This window comes from Etheostoma cragini, chromosome 21 (genome assembly GCF_013103735.1).
Source record: "Etheostoma cragini isolate CJK2018 chromosome 21, CSU_Ecrag_1.0, whole genome shotgun sequence".
In the NCBI taxonomy this organism is placed as follows: domain Eukaryota; kingdom Metazoa; phylum Chordata; class Actinopteri; order Perciformes; family Percidae; genus Etheostoma; species Etheostoma cragini.
The window spans coordinates 11,526,543-11,550,888 of record NC_048427.1 but is presented as its reverse complement, the minus strand read 5'-3'; the positions used below and the strand labels follow the sequence as shown (position 1 = coordinate 11,550,888).

Below are 24,346 nucleotides of genomic sequence, written 5' to 3'. Positions count from 1 at the left end.
TTTGTGCCAAGACAAGCCAGAGGATGCAGAAGAGTTCTGACAGAGGTTTTGTTAACACACACTGAAATTGATGCTTTTGTAGGGATGGGGCCTTAAGGTGCATCATTTGCCACTTGACTTTGTCCAATCTCAGTCACAAGCAATAAGGGAGAAAGACAAAGAGACAAAGGGAGATAGAAAGACAAGCAAGCTGATGGAAGGACAGAACATCCAGGATGAATGTGCTTGATGCAGAGACGTATGTCATGGTGTACGCAAGTGTATGTGTGTGTGTGTGTGTGTGTGTGTGTGTGTCCAGACAATCTCAGCAGCATCTATTCTTAAAGCCTTGATGGCCATGCCTGGGGAGAGTGATGATAAATGGTCGCTTTCCTGTAATTTACCTTCAGGAGAATGGATGGCAGGCCTGTTTGGTTAGAGGGTGGGAGATGAGGAGAGAGACTGTAGGTGAGGGGGGGGGGGGGGGTAAGGAGTTTCCTGCTTTGGACCTGACTTGGGAGTTGGGTTTCCTTAGAGGTGAGGTACATATTCAAGTCTGTGTGTGTGTGTGTATGTGTGTGTATGTGCGTGTGCCTTGCTGTTTATTTACAGAGCTTTAGCTCTTGCTCTGTTCATAGAGGAGGGGAGCCGCTCTACCCGGTGCTCTCCCCCTTCAGACCCCAGTCTAGCCCTTGTGTGAGTGGAAACACACCAGAACGGTGCCCAGTGTATGCGAGCATACTTTCCATGGGAAACACACACATATCAATTTGACATTATTTCCGCAGCTCAGGCTAATGACTGCAATTAAAGAGACAGATGATCAACACAACACACAGCTCATTAACTAATAATTTATTTTTTTATTCATTTAGATTAAAAGTCAGTGGTTCATTGCCTCAGAGGAAAAATGTACAAGGAAGACTTTGATGTAACAGAAGTAAAGAGCAGGACTGAATGTAGGGAAGAAACCCTTTGTTCCCCAATAAAGATAGGTGGACAATTTCTATGTGAGTGAACGACTATTCCCAGGACATTAATGCAACAGAAAATAGTTGGTTGCAGTGTCATTGGCCGTCATTGCCTTTATGTTAAAAAGCAGAGGGTGTCTGATCAGCCCATCTCACATTTGTATTTAATTCTCCTCAAAGTCATTTACAATTGGGCGGCTGTTGTCTGGAAACAACATAAAACCAAAAAAGGAATACATTCTGTGTAATATCTGAACCACATCTTCTGGTCGCGATCACAAAAGCATGTGTTTCTGGTTTCCACATCCATATAACATCATCTGGTTTGTACATGCCAGGCCAAGTGATGCTTTTACAAAAGACACCATGAATGGCAGAGGCAGTTCAGAACATATTTACAACATAAAAAATGTGTCAAGATTTATTAAACAAGGTGAGATGGAAGTGAGCCAGAATGAAATGGGAATCGGATCAGGGGGGAAATGTAAATGAGAATTCTTCATCATCGGCTATTCAGACTCGTCAATGCAAACAATAAAACAGTGGCAAAACCCCTATAAGGTCTGCCTTCAAATGAGAGCTCTCTCCCCTCTCTGCACCTTCACTTCATGTGCATATCACTTGTTTACTTGGGTAAGGTTAATTAGACACACACACACACTCACACACGCACACCTGTGAATGCTATAAACGCTGCAAAGGGAGGGGAGGAAACAAAGCAAAGCGGTTATGGCCTCAGTTCCATTGCCAAGCTGCTGGGCTTGTTAACGTAAAACAACAGGACGGCTCTCCCTGTGAGGTTCACTAAATAGCTTTCACAAGACTACACTTCCACCCCCCAAACAACATCTGGCACACTTCTTATCTTCATTCCAACATTCAGGGTGGGTACTTAAGAAAAGGAAAACAAAGAGCAAACAGAAAGGAAAGAGGGATTTTGTGCATGAGTCCAGATTCAAGGACAGCGTAGTTCCTCCGTAAGTGTGTTGGGTGCTTAAAGAGTTGAGCGCTAGAGAGGCCTCCCGGGCACGTAATTTGACGATCAATCATAATGTGTCACAGCGTACTAGCATACCGGTGTGAGGAGACTGGTGCTACTGTAACACCACCTGTCTGACTGGCCACTGCTGACAGCCAACACACACATAATTGTTCTGCATTTTTGTGAAATTCCAACGGTGGGAATTGTGCCCTGCATGGGCATAGTGCTATCAAAACTTTGTCCTTATTTGCTCTTTTTGTCACACATTACAAATCAAGTTAGGTGATAATATCTCATTTTGGTTACAGGTTTGTTTTTGTATTATCAAAAATATCATTGTAAGACAGACAGATATGCATGAAAGATCCACAATCGTTTGAACGACATCCTGTTCGTCAATAGCATCAATTGTGATGGCATTCACATTCTTAAGCTTGGTGACATATTTGACATATTTCTTAAACACTTACAATCAGACCGTACACCTGTGTGAGTGCGTTCTTCACAGTTTGACATACATTCTCGGCAGACGTGAAAACGAGCTACAGTGCAGTACAGTACACCACTGAGGGGTTTGGCAGCCTCGTTCTGTGCTGTCACTTATCGAAGACACTGAATACACAACAACATGCAAAATGGGTTTAAAAAAGGGAGTTAGGGGAGGGTGGTGGCTGACAGAGAAGAGAGCGGAGGAGAGACATTTTGGAAGGATGACAAACCAAACATACCGCCGCAGCGAGAGGAGCATAACCACTCGCTAGCATGACATGCCTGTCGGCACACTCGCTGCTACGCTAGCTTGATGTTCCCCTCATAACTCTGTTTATCTTGTACTCTAGTTAAATAAATTGTAATGTGCTTTACAAAATGAAATGACAGCAAAAGGCAGATAAAAGCTTGAGAGCAACCAGACGGGTCTCTCTGTGGTTTTTTTTGTTGGTCCTGACTTTCATAGTCTCTTAATTGAATTTAAAAACTGACTATGGTTATTTGGCAAAGGATGACAGTGACATGACTGTGTGAGGGTAGGCAAGTAGGAGAAGATGTCTTGGGAAGTTTTCCTTTGGATCTCGATGCTCATTTTAAAAGTTTAGTTCTTGCTCACTGTAAGGTTTTGATGGAGCAGCAAAAACCACAAACATGCAAACATAACAAAGCACATGAGGAATGAAATATGATCCTCTCATGTCATAATACAATCAGTGAGCGCTGAAAACTTTCCAGCCTCATTCATTTTGTCAAAATACACTAGAGAAAAACACGACTATGTTGTTTATCCGACTTGTTTTCATTTTACTGCATGAAAAGGAACTCTCGTTTGAATCTCTTAATACGGCAAACAAAAGCCTGCCAGTCACTGGACGCATCGAGAAAATGTTCAGACATTTAAATACAAAGAAATGACATGACACAGCGACATCTGGAAGGACAGGATCCATAAAGCGCAGAAAAGACTCCTTGGAAATATAGGAATTGTTCCCAAAAAAATTCCAGCCATTTGTCCACACCGCTTGATCTGTCTTCCAGAAAAAAAGTGACAAGCAATGAGTCATGATGGGGATGCATGACTTTATAAACCACTCGTGAGAGGGACTCGCGGTGAAGAGGCACAGCCCCGGAGGCCCGGAATGTGACTCACACACGCTAACAGGGTTTGTTCTGCTTAAAATGAAACAAAAGGATATATCTGAAATAAGGATACGCCAGGCATATGGATGGATGAGATAAAACATAGCCACACGAAGAATTTAAACTCTACTGTGAGCAGTGGATATAAGAGCCTACCCAAGCAGTTTATTCTGTGATGGCTGTTTGGTGGCAGCAGCAGTGATGGTGAGACTGAGGTTTGCTGTGGAAAACATCCCTGCAAAGGGAGCCCTTGGTTCCTCATGTGACAGGAGTTTCATAGTTACAGTCTGTAGAAGTTACTACAGAGACCTAAAGCAAGTAGGCCCATTTTTTATGAACATTTTAAAAGCAAATGTCGAGTCATGCGGTCCAGCTCGAGCTGATCCGAGTTGTTTCAACAATGAAACGTGAGGAGGCCAAGCTGAGGTTGTGCAGCTTGTCGTGTTGCTGAAATAGGTCAGTGACAAACTGTCGAACAAAATCCTCAGAGAAGCGTGGTAAATGTCAAACAAAGTGGCAGGAGACAGTCGGTCTTGACAGGGAGAGCGGGTTGAGGGTCAAGGGGTCGTAGTTGGGGGACGAGTGACACATTTACGCTGTCGTCGTCGTCGAGGGAGAGAACGGCATCGGCTTTTGTCTACACTTCATACCCTTTTTAATGGTCCCTTTTTAAGGCAAACCAATTGGACAAAAAAAAGACAACTGACATAACAAAAACAAACCTTTAGAAATAAAAAGGAAAATCATTATACAATATACACAAAACGTGGTCCTTAAAAACAGGCAGGGTACATGCAGTCTTTCTAAGTTGCAGTGTTCCTGTGATGGTGGAAGATAAGGGGTTGGAGGAGAGGGAGATCACTGGGTAAGGTTTATGAAGGGAGGGAGAGGTAAGGATGAATGCTTTTTTCCCATCATGCTTTGCTGCACTTCCCCTTCTTCTCTTTGCGCTGGAACTTCCTTAGGCGTCTCGTCCAAACGTCCCTCCACTGGATCACCAGGCTGTTCTTATCAGCCATTAAGCCCAAGCGCTCTGCCCCAGGACTGGTGGCTCCGCCCCCGGGCCCGACCCCTGGACTCGTCCCGGTGCCCGTCCCGCCGTCGCTGCCCCCCATCACCAAGAATCGTTTGCTCATCTGGATTTTGGGACATTTGCAGGCCAGGTCCTTCATGTGTACCCACAGGATGTTGTCGCCTCGCTTCAGGGGCTCGCCGCGGCTCTTGTACACAGACACCAAATTAACTGAGAACTTGGCCCAGTCCCCCACCGTCTCCATGTCCAGGACGTTCACTTGCACCGCTGAGGACACATTGGCAAAGAATACACTCAGGTCAATTCTCCTGACACAGTACGTTTATTAATAACGGATGATAAAAAAATGTTTACTCTCTTACCATAATCCTTTTTGCAATATTTCTTCATGTTGATCTTCAGGTTGCCCTTCACTGGTTTACAATAGGACTCGCAATCTGAAAAGAAGTAGGACAACTCGTGTAAAGCAGGCTGTAACTTAACAATACTTACCGACACTCACATTACACACATAATGGGACAATTACACACTTTGAATTGTTGACATAAGTTTGCATTTTAGGACACTGTTTCATATTGCATTATGTGGTGCTTTTGTTGCAGCACCAGCGCATCTTTAATGCAAAGTTAGTGTGACAAACACTGAACTGTTATGTGCTGTGAAACCACCAATAAACACACTCAACAGCATCAGAATAAATCACTATGTGATTGTTTCTGCATATGCATGCAGGTCCCATATCATGCTCATTTTCAGGTTCATTTAGGTTTTTATAAACATCTTTACATGCGTTAACGTTCAAAAATTGTATTTCCCTGATCCCGTCTGTGTAAATATACTTTTATTCTTTATTTGAATCTTTATTAGCTGCCACTAAGTTAGCAGCTACTCTTCCCGGGGCCCACACACAACAAAACATAACATAAAATAAGACACATACATAATACACAAATAAAAGTCTCAATAAAATCATGCTCAAGACAATTAAAAATCAACGTTGTTGTTTATTTGTTTTTTATTTATTTACTTTTTTATAAATGGCTCTATACATTACTTATCTGCATAGGGCACCTGTTCTGGGTTTTTGTTAAACTAGATAACCCGGCCTGGTAGTGTGACTATGTTGGTCTCTCACAACATTTATTTGTGAGTACAAAAAAACTTGGTTGTTTCCTACAACAGATAGTCTTAAAGAAACTCGTTAGATTGCACCCCAATCCATCCTCTGTAGCTGCATTCAGGTTTTTTAATGCCTGTCTGTATAAAGCCTAGTCTACTCTGATTGGTAAGCGTTTGCATCTGCGCTCTCCACCTCCGCCATTGCAGCCGGGGAATGACTGTAATAGCACTTTCTACATATATTATATATATATATATATATATATATATAGTATAGTTGTGACATCACAACCGCGTGAAAATCCTGACAGCTCATTTAAAGCAACGTTAGAGAACATTTCCCGCTTCGGCCCCCCTACAGGTTGGAAGTGGAATTGTCCATTACGTTACATTGTCCAGTTCATTCAAACTACAGATCCGCTACCAAATCTGGCAAACTTACATAATGCAGTGTAATAGACAATTCCATTTCCAACCTGTAGGGGGACTGAAGTGGGGAAAGTTCTCTAGTGTTGCTTTAAAAAGGCACAGTTTCTGAATACGGGCTGTGTTTTTTTCTCTGTGGGTTTAGCATTTTGATACTTACACAGTATTTATATAGCACCTCGACCTGCTTTATAATAAAGACATGGAAATCTCGCTTTTTAAAAATATAGGATATTTAGCACATGAAAATGTATAAGCAATACAGTATATGTTTTGGATTATATTTGTACTTGTAATGTTTTATAACCTTGAGGCAAATATGCTCATATTCAACAATATCTATTCACTGACTCCTAGAAAAGCTGGAGCAGGTTGCATAATGTTGAGCTTGTTTTTTTTTTTGTTAAAATACAACTTCTGACAAATCCCACATCTGACCGCTGCAACAGCCAGTGCTTGGACGCAAGATGAAACATACCAGAGGAGTAAAAGTGTTCAGTTTGACATGTTTTCGGGGGTCTTGAGGAAAGACAGAGCGTGGTGGAAGCAGTAATGGTTGGATGGATGTGAATAGACCTTGGCTGCCAGCGTGACGACTAAGACCACACATTGGACAGATGACCTCCATTGACCATTCTTAGGCAGAGCCGCTAGAGATGAGGTGTTATAATTACGACTGTGACAGTTAAAATGGACCTCTTGGCTGAGTGACCAATCACAGATCTCTACTCATCGGACTCTAAAACCAGCCTTGGTTTGGTTAAGTTTTAATGTACTGTATCTATGAGCTTCTTCTTTTTTCAGAAACTGCACTGGAAACAGTTCTGCCCTGATTTTGTCAGTCTAGGGCCGTTCTGGCCGCATCCTCCTATACTGTATCTTTTAACTCTTTGGCCCAAAGTTTACCTTCAACCTGAAAAACAAACTACAAGAATAGTTGAATTTACTTGTAAATTGATGTGAAGTAATGACTGTGTACAAGACTTCCTATGGACCGATAAAATCAGATAGAGCATGTGCATGTAATTATTTCCCTTGGATTGTTTCTTGCGACCTTGGAATATTTATTTTAGTCATCTTAACATTAAAAGCTTTGCTTCTCTGTGATCATTAAATGCGTTTTCCATGAACTGAGAGCAGAGGGAATGGAGAACAAAGACAACAGGCCAAATTAAATCTTTCAAAAAACAGATGAAAGCGCTCATGTTAAAAATCAATAACACAAATCATTCATTAAATAAAAGTAGAGCATTGCATTGTGTTTTTAAACTGTGCTCGTGGCAACCACTGCTACCGGAGCTGGACAAGAACAAACGAGACACAGATAATCATTAGCAAGACTCTACTGTACTTGACTGGATGCCACTGGATTTTAAGAACCGTAGAATTTTGGATCCACTTGTTTCAATTACAAAACTATGAGCAGGACACAAAGTCAAGGGAAAAAAATATGAAAATGATGGAGAATGCCAAGAAGGGCATATTGGGGCAACATGGTTCAGTTTCATTTAGGGGACACGAAAAGCTGACCATGCTCCTCAATTGGAATGTTAGGGCATGAATCTTAAAAACCACATGCTCGTAACTGGACTGGTATCTGCGGTCAGGCCTCTCATTGCCTTCAATAAGGAAAACCATTCAGTCATATTGCTTCCCAAAGCAAACCAAATAAATAGCTGGACGTCAAATGCCCAAAGTAGAAAAAAATAGTGTCCGTGAGAGAGAGAGAGAGAGAGAGAAATTAATGCTTTCTGGGGTTGCATGAGATTTGGGGTGTTGCATCGTTCATTTTTGTAGAAAGACGTATGGAGCAATGAAAGGAGTGCAAGAGGAGAACGAAACAGGGGAACCAAGGAGCCCATTAAAATGTCCAGGAGGCTTGGCTGTATATCAGAGCACTGAAGATTTTATTAGCAAGAGAGAGAGGAGTGACAAGGAAAGAAAGGGGGAAAGAGAGAGCAGATGGCAGCTTCCAATAACCTCGAGACAGGGAGACTTAAAAAAAAAAGATGAGTGGAGGTGTAGAAGTGGACGGGTCCAGAAGTGTGAGTGTGGATAGATTTGTGTGTGTTGTACATTAGTCACATACTTTAAAGGTGCAGTAGGTAAGACTTATAAAACTACATTTCTGTCATAATGGATGAAATTGACCCCATGTTTGAGTAGAAATACATGAATCACGTAATATAAAAAATAAATTTGGCACCACCTACAGCCTGTAGTGCAATTTGAAAAAATCCACAGCTCCCTGTTCAGATGCACCAATCAGGGCCACGGGGGGGGCCTAACTGCGTGTCAATCACTGCTCATGCACACACATTCATTCTCCCCGGGGGAGGGGGCTTAGGAGACCATTATGGGCTTTAGCAGAAAAAGGGGAGACTGAGAAGTTGTCAATGGTCAATTATTTTGGCTAAGTCCTGGATCTTCACAATCCTACAGCAGATTTAAATAAATAAATGTTACAGCTTTAGTGCGTAACTTTTTTGTAATATTGAACATTGATTACATTCAAGCCATTGCCAAACGAGTTGAAACAAAGCTAATTAAGACTATCAGCTCCTCAAAACTCTCTCTGTATTTCTCAGCATGGCTTTGTTTAGAAAATGGTGTCCGGCAACGTCTGCGTTCACAAACTAGAGTTAGGATTATTCCCTCTACTGAAGAGTACATCATTTTCTTTTAAACATGTCTTCCTTGACTAATAAGCAACTGTGTGGAGAAGGGTAAAGCGTAATCACAGAAGGCTTGTGTTATGTGGATGCACTGACAGATTTTTTGTCGTTGTTGAGAATTCCTTGTTTTGGAGACAGAAACTACGCACTACAGCTTTAAATATCATAGCTTGCTTAAGGTCTTTTTCATTAAAAGTGAGTGTGTGGTTTCATGTGCTGATCATTATCATGTAAGTGTGCATGCAACTGTGAAAGGCATGCATTTGTATGAGATGCGCATGGATTTCATTAGATCTCTGCTATTGTGTGCGGTATACAGTGGCTGGCCTAAAGGTATCAGTGGTGAAAAGCTGGCTGGGAGACAGCGTGTTTTCCCATGAATGAAGAGTCGCTTACTGCTGGCTGTTCACCTGGAAAAGCTCTCGTTGAATTGCCCACTGACCCAGAAGACCGGCCTACTGAAAACACTCACAATTGGCTCCGGCAGCTTTGATGCCCTCGTTCCCTTTAGCCCCTCTCACTGTGCCATGACAAGGACAAATTACACCCACCGCCCCTTACACAAAAACTTTTTAGGGGCCTTGGATTTCTGATGCTGAAGCTTGTTCTTTAGTTTAGGAAGGAGAAGGATGGGGGAAATGCTCTGGTGTGTTTGGAAGAGCCTGAGGTGAATTGGCGATCAACAACTTTTGTGTTCTGAGACCCTGTAACATTTTCCCAGGGAAGTTGTAAACACAAGAAAGGGCAGGACTGTGCATTTTTTTTTCGTTGTTTTTTGTTTGTTTTTTTCCAAAAAGGCTCAAAGCACGAGTAATGACAAGAAACAGAATGAGAATGAGAAGAAGCTGTAAACATGAGAAACTCATTATTGTTATTGAAATATATATACTTAACTTTAAAAAGTACATAGACAGATTTATTGAGATTTGAAAGAGATGATAAATATTTCTTTTATGTCTGTGTGGTATATATGCAGCTGGAGCCTGGCTCTGTTAAAGGTTAGGTTAGGGGGTTCATGTGATGGATAAATTCTTGCATTATTTTTGTTTCTAGTCTTTTTGCTAAGCTAACCTAAGCTAATTTAGTTTAGCCAATTTACAATATATTGCACAAACATGAGTGGTATATATGTTCTCATTTAATGGCAAGAAAGCAAATAAGTTTAATTTCCAAAATGTCAAACTATTCATGTTATGTAAGCCAATGTGTACATTTTTATTCAAAGAGGGTTTTTCTATAGTTACTGTATACGATGTTCATTGGCTGTGTGACAGATTTTGGCCTTAAGTTTCAATATTTTCCTGTGAAATTAAGTCATAACCACCCAAAGACACCTCTAACCCTATAACTGACACCTTAAGTTGTATTTGAAATGTAACAAGTCCATAAGTAAAAAGTGAGCTTTCTGACTAAATGAAAGACTAGAAAAACACAAAAATATGTGCTGAATGGTGCAAGCTGAGTGATGATATATGTTATAAACCCAGTAATGAATCAACATTTCCAAATCAACACCGCTATTTAAATCAAACAGCCACAGAATGAATAATAAGGGCAGGGTGTAATTGACCGGAGCGTAAATTGGACAGTTAGAGGGAGAGACTGAACAAATTTCCCCACAGCCACTTGCCAACCCTCTTTTCAAGCCTCAAATGTCTCCCTTCCACTATATCTCCCAGATAAACTTTAACTAATCACCTCTGCTGCCTATCTGTCGGCCTTGGCTTTAAGCTGCAGTTACATTTCAAGCCCAGCAAGTCTCCACTAACTTGAGGTTAGCGGTTGGAGGAAACCGTGCCAAGGACACAGGTTATTTAAGACAATGGAACAATTCTGCAGGTCCCAGTGCACTCGTTCTCCTTGCCGAACTTCAAAAGAGGGGCCCGCCCTTCATTAATATTTATTCCACACCTTAAAACTCACGTCCAGAAATATTAAAAAAATATGTTTTGGTTCCTCTCATAAAGCAGTGGTGCTTATGGGCGAGGTGCAGAGAGTGAATACCAACCTGCTGGTTCCTCTGTGCTGCTCACCACAGCTGTGGGGTTGACCACTGGGATTTCTGAAACACACACAAGAAATACAAAGTTATTTCACTGCTTAAATGTAAATCCATGCCTTTCAAGTATGGTCTAAGTGATTTGGCTTCATTTCTGGCTAACCATGCATGTGTGGTCAATATAATAAAGTACTGTATGTCTGAATTGGTATAGGGAGGTTTTGTGGATATATAAACACACCTACAACAAAATAAACAGGGTAAGCTTAGCATTCAAGAGAAGTATATTTTCTCACCATAGACATTAAGAGAGAATACCAGGATAGTCGTACAGTAAGTATGGATTGTGACATATGTCAACTATACACATGAAAACACATGGGGCATTGCAGACAGCCATGCTAGATTAACACTGACAGACTGACAGGGATACTTATTGGTGGTGAGAGGGAAGACAGGCTTAAATAATCCATGCATTCCACAGACTAATGTGGTGGTTCCACTGTCATTTTTAAAAAATACGTTGAAAGATCCGGAGACAGTGGAAGTGGAAGAAATGATGGAGGTCAGAGGACCAGATTAAAGCTTTTGAGCCACACTCAATAGATGCACCACAAATTCACCCAGTAATCCAGTTTAGACAAGTCAGTCCATTCAAAGTCGGCACACTTGATACATCTGAGAGGGAAGTTCTTTGAGAAAAACTGATTGAAACGGCAAGGTGGCTGCTCTAGATTAGTCTCGTCCTCCCCTAACAGATGCTGGGTTAACACTGCTATGTAATCTCCATGCAAGCATGTAAGGACAGATGGACAGATGGCAAGGGGGCAATTTTTGTTGGATCGTCTTGAGACAGATGCAGCCCTCCCTCGCGTTGCCCGCTGGCTACACTAAAAAGTGCCTCGTGGAATTCCTCCAGGACTTCTCTTCTAATCGTATGCAACTTCCCAATACAAATGCTAATGCTAACGATTGGCCCATTGCTTTTACCGTAAACACAGTTACTGGAACGCCGGCTTAGCATCCACCCAGAGGATCTGCTTTTGATTGGATTTGGAGTTTGAGGGTTTGAACCAAGCGAGTGGGAGTGTGTAGGGGGGAGAGGGGGGGGTGGGGGGGGGGCTGTTGGAAAGCTGTTTTGAGGGAAAAGCAGCAGTTGTCTCTGTGAAATTATGGACACCCCGCCAACAAAAACAAATAAGGGCACGGAGCTTTGTGACGGCAGGCGCAGCTGCTAGAAGCCAATTTGAGTCTGTGTGCCCTCATGGCCACATCATGTGAAGACAGACAGATGATGAAAGGATCATTCAGATGAGGGTCGCTGCCATCATACTAATTGGCTGCTTAATGGGCTTGTCTTCTGTCTTGGGGTCCGGGAGCCTCAGTAGGAGGTAAGACGCCCACCACAAAGCAATATTGACACACACAGTTGTCATTAATGCTATTCGTAATGGATCCAAATGTGTGCCCGTTACTTAAACGCACATACACAATTCTTCTTGTTTTCACTTGGATGGTTCAGTGGTGCTCAAATGAGTGGGGTCTGCCATCCATGACCACAGTTGTTTTCTCCTTCTCGCCCATCCGCCATCTGCTCCGGAGCTGCATGTGAGAGAAACCACACGGCACCATGTGGCACAGTGTGGCGGAGCTCGGTACGGCACTGGGCGGCCCGGTTTGCTTTTGGTGGAGGTTGTCTTTGTGAGTGTGTGCCCGCACCGCCTGGCATACAGTGTTGGTGGAAAGTTTCCCTCTATTACACACGCCTGCATGTGTCGGGCCGCTGGCGAAATTCATAACCCACACGCACGCATGCACATTTGTCACAGGAAATTAAAAACTTGATGTAGTCGACATGCAAACTACAGCAACAAGAGCACACATACACACCCATTATAGATCGATGACAGCAAGTGGAACAACAATAACCAAGTCTTGAGTTCTCACACTACCAGCTAGCCTGACTTTACATCTGGGCCCTTGTTTGCACACGTATGAGCTGTCCTCTATCGGGTTGGGTGTGCCTGTCAGAAGGCCAGAATGACTTTAGGCAACAGGCAAGGAAGTGTGCTTTCAATTATGCTCTGTAATCTTACCGGTTTGAGTATGTGCTGCTATTAGCGTAGGTCACTACTTTATTTTAACTATGTATTATGCCTTTTGTTTTAGTATGCTCTTTACAATGAAGCTTGTAGGTATTTTGCCGTTTCACGCAGTGACTCACTGCCAAGATGATTAAATGACCACGCTGAAGACAGTGTCAAATGCACTGACTAGTAGTTGTGTGTGCATGTGAGTCACTCACTGATGCAGGGGGCCACAGGTGAGCGACTCTGCTGGTAGCCCTTGGCGCAGCGGTTGCAGGTGATGCCAGTGACGCCGTCCTTGCAAGGGCACTGGCCAGTGGTCTGGTTGCACGTCTTGCCTGCTGCGCCCACAGGATGGCAGTCACAGGCTGGGGGGGTGGGGGGGGTGGGGGGGGGGGGGGGGGGGGGGGGGGGGGGGGGGGGGGGGGGGGGGGGGGGGGGGGGGGGGGGGTGGAGAGGGATGAGGGAGGGTTGTGACAAAAGAAAGAAGCGAGAGACAAAATATGTTAGATGTTGATTCGTTTAACAAAAAGACACTCAGAAGAGACCGTGTTTTTTCCTCAGATTTGGATTCCCGTCTATTTCTGTGTGTGTTCCCTAAACTTCCAGGAGACACACTGTGCATGTGTATCTGTTTGTGTGAACGAGGGAAATAGAGAAAGAACTCATGTGTGATAGTAGATGAGAGTAGTAGTGGGATTGGGTCAACGCTTTTAAGCCAAGGACCCCCCAACTTGAAAGAGAGACATGAAGTACCTCCTATTACATATATTACATACATATGAAATTGAGTAGCATAATAAATTGGGCTTACCCGATTTGTAGGGTGGCCTAAAGCCTTTACACATACTTTGTATGGTGCCCTAAGCTATAACTTACATATTTATCTTTGCTAATAATACTGTTGATTCATGTTAATGTATATTCAGACATATTTTAAGTTTGGGGAAAAAGACATTTCAAAAAAATATTAAAATAACAATTTGGCGGCCCCCCTGCAGTGACTCTGAGGACCTCCTAGGGGTAACAGAACCCCTGTTGAAGATCTCTGATTTAGAGCATCACTGTCACGAGACTCAGAAAGGTACACTGTGCCCTCCTCTCTCCTCTCTGCTTGTTCCTGACTGCTGTGTGCAGTCCGGAGCCTGTCTGGTGACACGCTCCGCTGTTTCATCACTTCCCGAAAGTTCAGTCAATGTCCGGCAAACGCCAACAGCAACAAGCAACGCTCTGGTCACCACACTTTGGCGAGGCTTTTATGACTTTTGCTGGTTCTAGGCAATTTATTCAAGCCCCCTTAAACAACATGAGGCTTTCTTTTTTTTCTTCCTTTTTTTGGGTTTGAAGAGCTGTTAAATACAAGAGCTGGCGTCGTTAGTCCGAAGCCTTCTGAGAGAGCTTTACAAGATGTCAGAGACGGTGACAGGGAGAAGGAGAAACTACATATCGGAGAGTGAGAAATAAAGTGGAGGTTTGGAGAGAAACAGGGAGAGAGTGAGAGCGTGTCAGTGTAGTCCAAACAGAGCCTCTGGTGTGCTCAACAGCATAAACAAAAGTGAATCTAACCAAACTGCGGCTCCTCAGGCTCCACTAAATAAACAGACATTTGTTCCTTCAGTAATAAACGCATACTTAACATTTCACGGCAATCGAGCCATACAAACACATTGGTGACATTTCAAAACAAATGGAAGACTTTTTATATCTTCTTGAGCAGTCTTTGGGGGTGTGACAGATTGCTTTCTGAACAGAACAAGTCCGAATACAAAGTATCCTTTTGTATCTTTTTTACTGATATGCGGCCAAAAATACAACAAACAATGAAATGCAAGGTGAACATTCTGCCTTTCCTCTTTATTTTCAATGTAATTCTTTGAAAAACAGGCGCAGGCTAGTGGAAAATGCCTAAAGAGAGTGTCTCAGCTGTAATTTGATAGCTGTAATTGTCCAAGCTTATCACGAAAAAGACAAGAAAGGCCAAAATTACACTTTGGGGGAAAACCCTGTAACCCAACAGTTTGTTACAGGGCTTGCCAGAGGAAGGCAGCTGCTAACATGCCACGGTTTCTTCCCACCACTTGACGGAACCGGGAATGTCTTTATTTGCACCGGACATTTTTTAGCTGCTACAACCGAGGAGAGCCTGAGGACCTTACCACCTGTTGACTGGGCAAAGGGAGGGTTTAAACGGCTGAAACTGACCCAAGAGTGATCGTGTGTGTGTGTGTGTGTGTGTGTGTGTGTGTGTGTGTGTGTGTGTGTGTGTGTGTGTGTGTGTGTGTGTGTGTGTGTGTGTGCATGTGTGTCTGGCGGCTTTGTGGGGAGGGATTAACTGCAGCTCAGATCTTCAGAAACACATTCGCCTTTTTTTTCCGGCAAGGCCAACCGGTCCACAGGTGTCAAAGTGGCTGCACTCTGTTTGAAGCTGTGCACAGAGACGTAAATCTGATGCTTCAGCGTCCGTGCAAAATCCCCACCATTTGACATACGCAGTCCCCCTAAATCCTCACCTCTATACCCACCCTCATCAGTCAGAGCCAGAGCTCCTTTCACTGTTTCCAGGTACTACAGTGTCCATGGACCATTTGAGAATCAGTCATTCCTGGAGTTTGGGCCCTCCTCTTTTCCTGTGAAATGATCTGATCTGTGTGATACAAGTCAGGAGTTGGTCTTTCAGGCCTGCCGAGACATGTGGCCGTTGTTTCCCGGCTGATCATTGAACAGCCCAAGCTATCAAGTTGATCCGGTCAGTAAGAACAAGATGTGAATGATGTTAGATGCTCTCACTTCCACATCTAAACAATCATAGGCTGTTAAGACATCAGAGTTTACTGTCAGAGTGCACAATGTTCAGTAAACAACCAGCAACTGCCAGATCTGAACGGGCTGTAAGAGGCAGGATGGGGATGGGGGGGGCAATCTCCACCCCTCTTTTCCTTGAACTGCTTTTCTGAAGTTTTATGTGTAGGGGCTCGGGCCAGTTAAGAAGCAGTAAAAACGTCCTCTGAGGTTGATGACTTTTCAAGCCTTTTGTGACTGCAGACGTGACAGGCACCACGTTGGGATTTGTAGTCCTTTGACAGGCTCAGTTTAACTGATTCGTGTTGTGCATGTGTGCATATATATGGGATAAAGTACTTGCATGTACTAATCTTTGTCTGCAGTTATTGACAGTTGCCACATTTGGAGAGGGAGGTTTTTATCAATGCCTTTGCTTGGAAAGATATTTTGTATGTCCGTTAATTGTGAAAATAAATAAAAGGGATACATTATGCACAAACCTTTAAATCATGCACAATTAATTTAAGATATTAGCATTATTTTAGCTTTAGGGTAATAATGCTGTGTTGAAGGACATCCTCTCATTGACATCTCGGAATAAAATCTTGAGGTCACAGGATATATTGATATTGATATTAATGAACGTCTGTTACATTCAAGCCGTTGCCAAATAAGTTGCTACAAAACTAATTAAGACTATTAGCGCCACACGGCTTTCTCTGTATTTCTCAGCATGGCTAAGTTCAGTAGATATGTAGCGTCCGGTGACCTTTCCACGCAGAAACTCAAGTGAAGATAATTACCTCTTCTGAAGAGACCATCATGTTTTTTAAATCCTCCGTGCTCTCCTTGGCCAATGGAGATTCCACGCAGTTGCTTTTATCATGTGCACGCGCTGACAGTTTTGTTATCATTATTTAGAATTCCTCATGGGGGCAACAGAAACTACACACAGAGAATTGGTGTTATTCAACCTCAAGGATCATATGTTTATGCTGCTATAGACCACATACTTTAATACAAACCTAAAATTACCTTAGATCTAGGTTGCGTAATGCTTTTCCTGTCCACAGCAAAGATCCTCATGCCCTGCTTCAGAAAGATATTTGAGACATGCGGCCAATGTGGTTTATGTTGGCCGGTGTTGCTTCACATGGACCATGGCCTAATTTTTGATGCCTTTTATCAATGATCCTTGTGGTCAACGGATACCAGCTGTACAGCTTGGATTCACATTAAAAAAACAACTTCATTTTGAAGAGCTCATATAGTGCAGCCAGGCCATGTGGTGATTGCCATGTTTCTTTCATTTTGCTGACTGTTTTAATGCGTGTGACACTTTAAAAGGCTCGTGGAGAGGCTGGTGCCTGGGCATTTGAACTGGAGCCCTGTAGTTTTGTGTATGTGGGAGGTAAGTGGTGGTGATGGAGGCAGGGGAGAGGTGTTTACTCCTCCTCATACACTCCACAGACTGTGTATAGACACCCATCTACAGAGCTCATTAGAAACAGACATAGCCTGTTTATCCTCTCAGAGCCTGCGTGGCCCCCAGCCCTCCCCACTCCGGTCTCGCCTTTAGAAAACACCTGTATTTTATTGTTGTAACTCCATTTCAGAAGTGACCCCCATTCAGCCATACCGCACCTCTGACCTCTTTCTTGATCCCGACACATGGAAAGCAAAAAAAATCAGAGCTGAAAAATAAAATCAAGGAAGACGTGAGATGGGGTGAGAGAAATTGGAGGGGAAGAGGAGATGGTGGTTATAAACAACCATAGGAGAGGAGAAGATGGAGATTTAAAAAAAAAAATAGTGAGCAAGGGCTGAGGAAAAAGAAAATGACGGCTCCTAGAAGGCTGTGGAATTGTTCTGATAAATCATGGAGTCAGACGCTCAGCAGAGGCTTTTTTCAGACGTTAAATTTCATTTCCGTCACATCTGGGGCCTTTGTGAGGGAGGGAGATAAACTGTTTAACACCTGATCATAAGGCTTTGATAAGAACAAATTGCAGTGTTAGGAACGCACATCTCTGGACTGATCTCCTGTCAGGTCTAAGGCAGATCTCTTTCTGTCAGTGCTTTGGTGCACCAACAGGTCAAATGACTTCAGTTTTAGGGTATGTGGCTAAGTCACTGTGGAGGTTTTGCCATCATATGATGAATGGTTCGACCTCTCAGCTCAACTAACATGGGCAAGAGTGGCCTGATATTGTGCTATTTCTAACCTCTTGGTGTTTGGTTACAGCTCGAGACGGCTGCAGAAGGAAAACTGAGCGGAAGCCAGTGGGAGACTTTCGCCATGAAATTTCAACCAAAGGATCTTCATGGCTGTGAGCGTTGGCAGCTCTCGCTAATGCTTTTTTGTATTATCTGGAAGTGATTATTTAACATCATCGGAATCAAGAGGATAAAAAGCACTTTCTCTCTCTCTGGTATTGATTTGAATATTTCCCTGAGCAACAAGTACAGGAAACTGGTGTTGTTTTTGCAACAAGTCCAGCAAGAGAAGAGAAATGCTTTCAGCATAATATCAGGCTGAGAAATATTCACTGCAAATGTGAAATAATAAAGGGGTAAAATATATTTTTCCATGAGAAATGCCTTGGTCAATTGATTATATTATGTGGTGTGTCTGGTATGGGGAAACATTTGGTGGGATGGCCTGAAAAGCATGAGGCATAGTATCAATCCGTTTCTCGCTGCTATGGCATGGCAACTCATGCATGACATACTGATATTTTTATATTAAAGTTACCATCGTGTGTGTTTCCAATTACAACTTTTTCCAACATGATTACACAAGTATTAGCAGGGTTAGAACGTCTCAATCAGCTCTGGTTTGAACATTTTCTATACACTTGCCAAATGAAAAGTCAAACTGAGTAAAATGTAAAAAAAACAGTTCAGCAATTAGCACCACGGAAAATCCTTTTACCTTTGCAGGCTCGTCGGTGAGTGATGGGTCTGGCCATGTCTCTGTAAAAGCCCTCCTTGCAGTAGTGGCAGTGGCGCCCTGCGGTGTTGTGGCGGCAGTTCATGCAGACTCCTCCGCTCTTCCTCCCCGACAGCTTATACAACTCCATGTTGAATCGACAGCGGCGGGCGTGGAGGTTGCAGTTGCACGCTGCAGAGAGGAAACGGAAAATAGTCAGTAAATGTAAAAGTATCTTTTCAGTATTTATCCTTATAGATGTAATAGAATATAAGCTTAGAGGAAGTGTTTGCTGTGCATTACAAATGTATGCTTACTACCATATATATCACAAGAGAGCTGGCAGAGAGTTTCCAAAGAGGCCGTCCGTAGTGAGTAGTTAATTATCTACACTGTGGCCGGCTGTGTGCTTGGCTGCTATTTCGGAACTCATCAATCAAAAGTGATATTTGCAGAGCTCATTTTCTCCATTTCATAATTAATGAATTTGGCTTCTCTCAGCCCATTAGCTGTTAATCACTGGAAAGAGAGACATTAATTTCATGAATCACTGATGAGTAAGGACTCCTTAGATCTATTAAAAGCAAGAGCAATTCAGATAAAGGAATGGATTCAAGCTAGCTGTCTTCTAAATGAGGCGAGCCGCAATATATGTGACATGTGAAGTGAGGTCATATCTCTTCCCAGTTCTTTATGTCTCTTCACCTCACCGGTCTTTCCATCGATTCCTCCACAGACTGCATTTAGCAGCTCTGACATTATTCATAATATCCTCTGTTCACTCTCTACATGTGGAGTTTGCATTTGAGAAGCCTAATGAGAAACCTCTCCTTCGTGTTTGTGTAACAGAGTTTGATCCAGACCCTCTGCTGGTTAAATCAGAGTCAGACCTGGGACCTAAAGACTTGGCCGTGGCTTCAAAGACAATTGCTGCAGAGCTAAGCTCTGGTTCAAAGTTATCCGAGGATAGATTAGAAAGGGGTAAACAACAGCAGAACTGTTTGACTAAAAAATGTCAACAGTTATGGCCAAAACAGCATTATTAGAGCATCACAACAGAAGGTGATTTCAATTATTCTGGTGGGAGTGTGCTTAAGAAAAATGCCATAACAATATAAAACAATGGGGAATAAGTAAACACAGACTGAGGGGCTGTTATGTGTGTGGCTTTGAGTGCAATTCAGTGACTGATGAGTAATTATAAAAAATATAGATACTTTCATTAATCAGAAAAGGTAACACAAATAAGTTTACTCGTCATTTTAAAGTTGCTATCCTCATCATCACTAGCTGACACATGCACTGCAACGGCAGCCAAGGTCACAAAGATGCCCTGAGCTCAATGATCCGTGTAGCGTTGGATGAGCGTCCCGCAGTTGATCAAAAATTATTGCTACTGGAACTCGTGGCTCTCTCGCAGGAGGAGAATGACTTGAATATATATGTCAAGTTACATGCAGACACTGAAAGACATTGTAATGTCCCTCCACACTGAAAGGGGAAGCCTGGCACCAGGTTGGGAGAGAGGCCCAGTTTTCCCTGGTTGTAGACCCTGGAAAATAAAGGGGGAGCAGAGCACATTCCCAGACTGTTTCCCAATTCCATATGGTTATTACACGGCCTAATTTGTATGGAATTCTACAGTTAATTAAATACGGTTTTAATGTATGGATCCATTTCAATGTCTTGTTGTGCTCTCATGATCTTTTGACCCCCGGCTTTGTCCTAAAGGAGATATGTTGGACACTGAGGAAAGTTTGCACATTGCACGCAGCTTTTTTACCTTAAGTAATTTGGGCTGTTTTTTAACAGACAGAAATCTGGTGTGTGTGCATGTGAACAACTGAACAGCCTGTCCGACTTCTTCTGAAGGAAGTGTGACAAAGAACACACCAGCTCCAGTGAGTGGCTGGGGCTGCTGGGGTTCGAGGGTAAGAGTGAGGTGGGGGGTGGGACTGTGATTATGATCAAGCGTCTCAAACACACACAGCTGTGAGCACTTGTGTCCATTAACACCTTGTAGCAGAACATGAAAGCGATGGTAACAACGGTACCTCTTAAGGAATCTTCTTGATTCGCTGCTGTGCAACAAGATCAGCCAACAAAGTCTGGAGTAGGGAGAGAATATGTTTAAGTGTAGAGAATGTGAAGAATGCTCCAGAATTTAACCTTTAAATGATTTAGCATGTGTAGAAGTGATGGCTTTAATGACAGCAAGCCTTTTTTTTGTGACAGAGAATGAGGGAATTAGTTTCGAGAAGAAATAGGAGTTTAGTTTTTTGACTGAGAATAAAGCATGAATGATGTGATGTGATTTTCTGAGAAAAATAAATAAGCCAAAATCACTGAAGTAGATGGTTGTGTGTTTTCTATGGTGTACATGCTGTGGGCAGTTAACTTCAGCTCGGAGCTGCAGCTGCCCAAAGATCCTGGAATGTTTATGGGTTTGTTTTGAAGTGCCACACACACACACACACACACACACACACACACACACACACACACACACACACACACACACACACACACACACACACACACACACACACACCCCAAATTAGGCTCAGCGGGGATAACTGAACACTGTTGAAGGCCATTTTTCAATTCATTAACACATCAAAGCCTCACTAGTGCTCTGCAAAAACACTCACTAATTCCTATCTATTGGAGAGGAGAGGAGCAGAGAGGAGTTCTGCAGCAAAGAAACTGGGATCCTCCAGTGAGCGTGGCTCTTTTATGGGTCAGTGTCCAATTCAAGGATGCATAAATGTGGTTCCTTGTGTTGTCGTGGAAATCAAACAACAAACACAAGCTATGGGCTTGGCAAACAGAGGGATGCTGCAACAAAAATAAAGGAGGGGATGGAGACAGGGCAGCAAGAAAACCCTAGGAAAATATTAGAGTAAAGAATAGTTGCATACTTTGTCATCAAAATGAAGCGTGCCAAATGACATTTTTTGTTGAATAACAGTTCTTCCTTTTCCCAGTTTGCATACATCTCAGCTCGTTATCTAGGTTGTGCTTAGTTCTTTAAGCACAGGTAAAATTAGGGAATATTTTTCAATTAAGGTAGACTGACAGAAGAACAAACCATTGTTCTATTTCAGCTTTTATAACAGACGCCTCAACATGTGAATGTGTCTGAACAAGCTCACAGACGGGTCTGTCATGTGTGCTATGACAAATTGGCCCTTAAGACTGAGCTCAACAAATAAAATGCAAGTGTGTTTGTGTGGAGTGCACCACCTCTCTGTTCCCCTCCATATGTCAGGGATAAATCAAACCTCATTTTCCTTCAGCTCCACCAAAGCCAAGCCGGTAAGCACAGCCAATTGATTTTGGATGCCTGTGCAGAACCTAAATCCCATGGCTAAAATTGGTCCTTGAAAATTGTAGGGCCGCTCTCCCACCACCACCTCTCCCCTTTTGGCCCAGTCCGCGGTCCAGACCTGCTGCAGCTCCCCTTGGGTGCCCTCTTTGCCTGGCCAAGCAGGCTCTGCTTTATGGGTTCCTGCCATCATGTTTGTGTGTGTTTGTGTGTGCGTGTGTGTGTGTGTGTGTGTGTGTGCTGTGTGTTTGGGCTGAGTTCCGCCTGGCTGCTCCAGCCACCTGCTCAGGGCACCAGGGGGAACACCCGGTTAATTAGCTCCTCATTAGAGCCAAGGCAGTGTACAGTGTGGACACACACACACACACCCACACACACACATACATACACTAGAGACACTGCTTCAAGCGGTAGTAACTGCAGACAGAATGACATGGATCAAGTGACAAAAGATGCAAAAAAAGTTAAACAGAAGTGAGACCTGAACAGCTGTAAACCCCGCTGGCTCTGTAGGCTCTAACGAACTGTGGACAACAAGCTGCGACGAAGATTTATGAACTCTGAGCTGAGGACTAACAGGAAACTACAACTCCTGCTATCCTACAAGCATTACATCGACCGTGCTATGTACGCAAGAGCTTCTACCTGTTTGTACCAAAGCCACTTCAGTACCAATCGCTCTTTCCTTTTCTTCCACACAGACATATCTTTCACTTCTGGCTTTGACACCATGTCTCAGCCCTCCCCTCCCTTTACTGGTTTCTGCGGTTAGCCTCACGCCGTGGGCTTAAGAGCCGGCTCTCGGGAGCCTTTTTGAACTGAAAGTCCCCTTAATTCCTCTCCTATCCCTCCCCTAAGCCTCCCTCCCTCTCTCCTCTTGCTTTCATAAGACCCCATCTCAAATACCCTCACTGGTTGCTTCTCCCTCCTTTTGGGTGTTGCCTTCCCCGACCCTTTCTCTTGTCCATCCCTTCCTCCATCTCCCCTTTCTGTCTCTGGATGGCATCAGGCAGGGGAAGATTTTAACGAGATTAGGCTGGAGGGTTGCCATGTTGGGGGGCCTGGTGTCAGTGGAGAGTTAAGTCCTTAGCTCTGTTCCCTCTCTCTGGTCCACTTCACTTCCCCCATCTAAACATTGTTATCTGTGTCCCGTCTATGCCTTCACTCTCTGTCCGTCTCGGTTGCTCTTTTTTTTCTCCACAGGCAACATCCTGCAGTCCTGAGCGCACGGGCAGAAGTAGACGACTGTACAATCAAATTATAATGGAGAAACAGTAAAAACAAGGTAAAAACAGATGTACTTTTGCAATGACTCTTGGCAATACAATCATGAGGTCCATTCTGGGGGATGGATGCGATGCTTGGGCTGGTTTAGAAATAGAAAGTGACAGATGGAACCTACTGTGTAGATTCACAACTGAGGTCAGAGATGACAGTAGAATTGCTGAAGGACAACCTCAAATTTTTCTCTTACCAGTTTGTGACGCAGGCTTGTACAGTATATTAATGCACAGAATGCAAAAGAGTCCTGGGTTGATGATGGACGAACCCAGAATTAAGCAGTAAAATCAAGTGTTAAGCTGAAGAAATACATATTAATATAACAAGCTGGGCTCTACAGCAACAACCACCACATAGTTTTCAATTCGAAATGAGATTCCCTTCAGTTTTAAGGGGATTTTAAATTTATTTTTTATCTTAGTCTTCATCCAGCTGAATGGTTTGGTGAGTGTTAAAACAATGTGAATCATGTGCTATGGCATTCGCTGTAAACACATCTTAATGAACACCTATAAGAGATTTAGAACGAGCATATTAGACAGCACTCTCCACCACCTTCATCAAAACACCAGATGAGGGAATATCTTTAAAAAGCATCTTGTTCAACCCTTTAACAGAGTTCCAGGGACTTGGAAATACTATTACAAGGACCACTGAAGCTGTTCTGGCAGCTCGTTGTGGTTTCTTTTTATTATTTTCCTCAGATTTGTGTTAATAAAGGATGTTGACAATGAGCTGAGATACCCTTATTTTCAATACCTAATGTGCTCCAAAAACATTGGATCCTACAATTCCCATAACGCAACTAAATAGCACTTTTTGTGAGGCCGTCCTTTGCCTGTTAAAGCCTTTAATGACATAATCAGGGTCTTTTTTCAGAGCCACATAGGTCATTACTGTTTTCACTACCTGAGCAGTACTTTCTTGACAAGGAAACTAATCTTCATCTGCAAAAAAATGCTGCTTTAAGTTGTCCCACATCAGTAGATCCATATTTTTCAGTCAAAGCTCTCTGTTATATTACTCCAGCCATTGTGCAGTAACAATGACGACATCTATACAATATGCATTAATGTATACATACAGTAAAGTCACATGAATTCAAACACAGTGACAGCGAGCG

The 24,346-nt window shown here is 43.1% G+C and overlaps 1 protein-coding gene across 2 annotated transcripts in view; it reads right to left on the bottom strand.

Annotated features, from left to right (window-relative positions):
* Positions 1–819: 819 nt before the first annotated feature.
* ntn2 (netrin 2) overlaps positions 820–24,346 on the bottom strand; it is a 45,996-nt gene continuing 22,469 nt past the window's right edge. For both annotated transcript variants that reach the window (XM_034860055.1, XM_034860054.1), the window contains exons 3-7: positions 18,618–18,806; positions 13,120–13,269; positions 10,824–10,877; positions 4,957–5,031; positions 820–4,861 (exon numbers count right to left, since the gene is read on the bottom strand). In XM_034860055.1, coding sequence (XP_034715946.1) covers positions 4,476–4,861; positions 4,957–5,031; positions 10,824–10,877; positions 13,120–13,269; positions 18,618–18,806 — 854 coding nt within the window. In that variant the 3' untranslated portion in view covers positions 820–4,475. The remainder of the gene's footprint in view (positions 4,862–4,956; positions 5,032–10,823; positions 10,878–13,119; positions 13,270–18,617; positions 18,807–24,346) is intronic.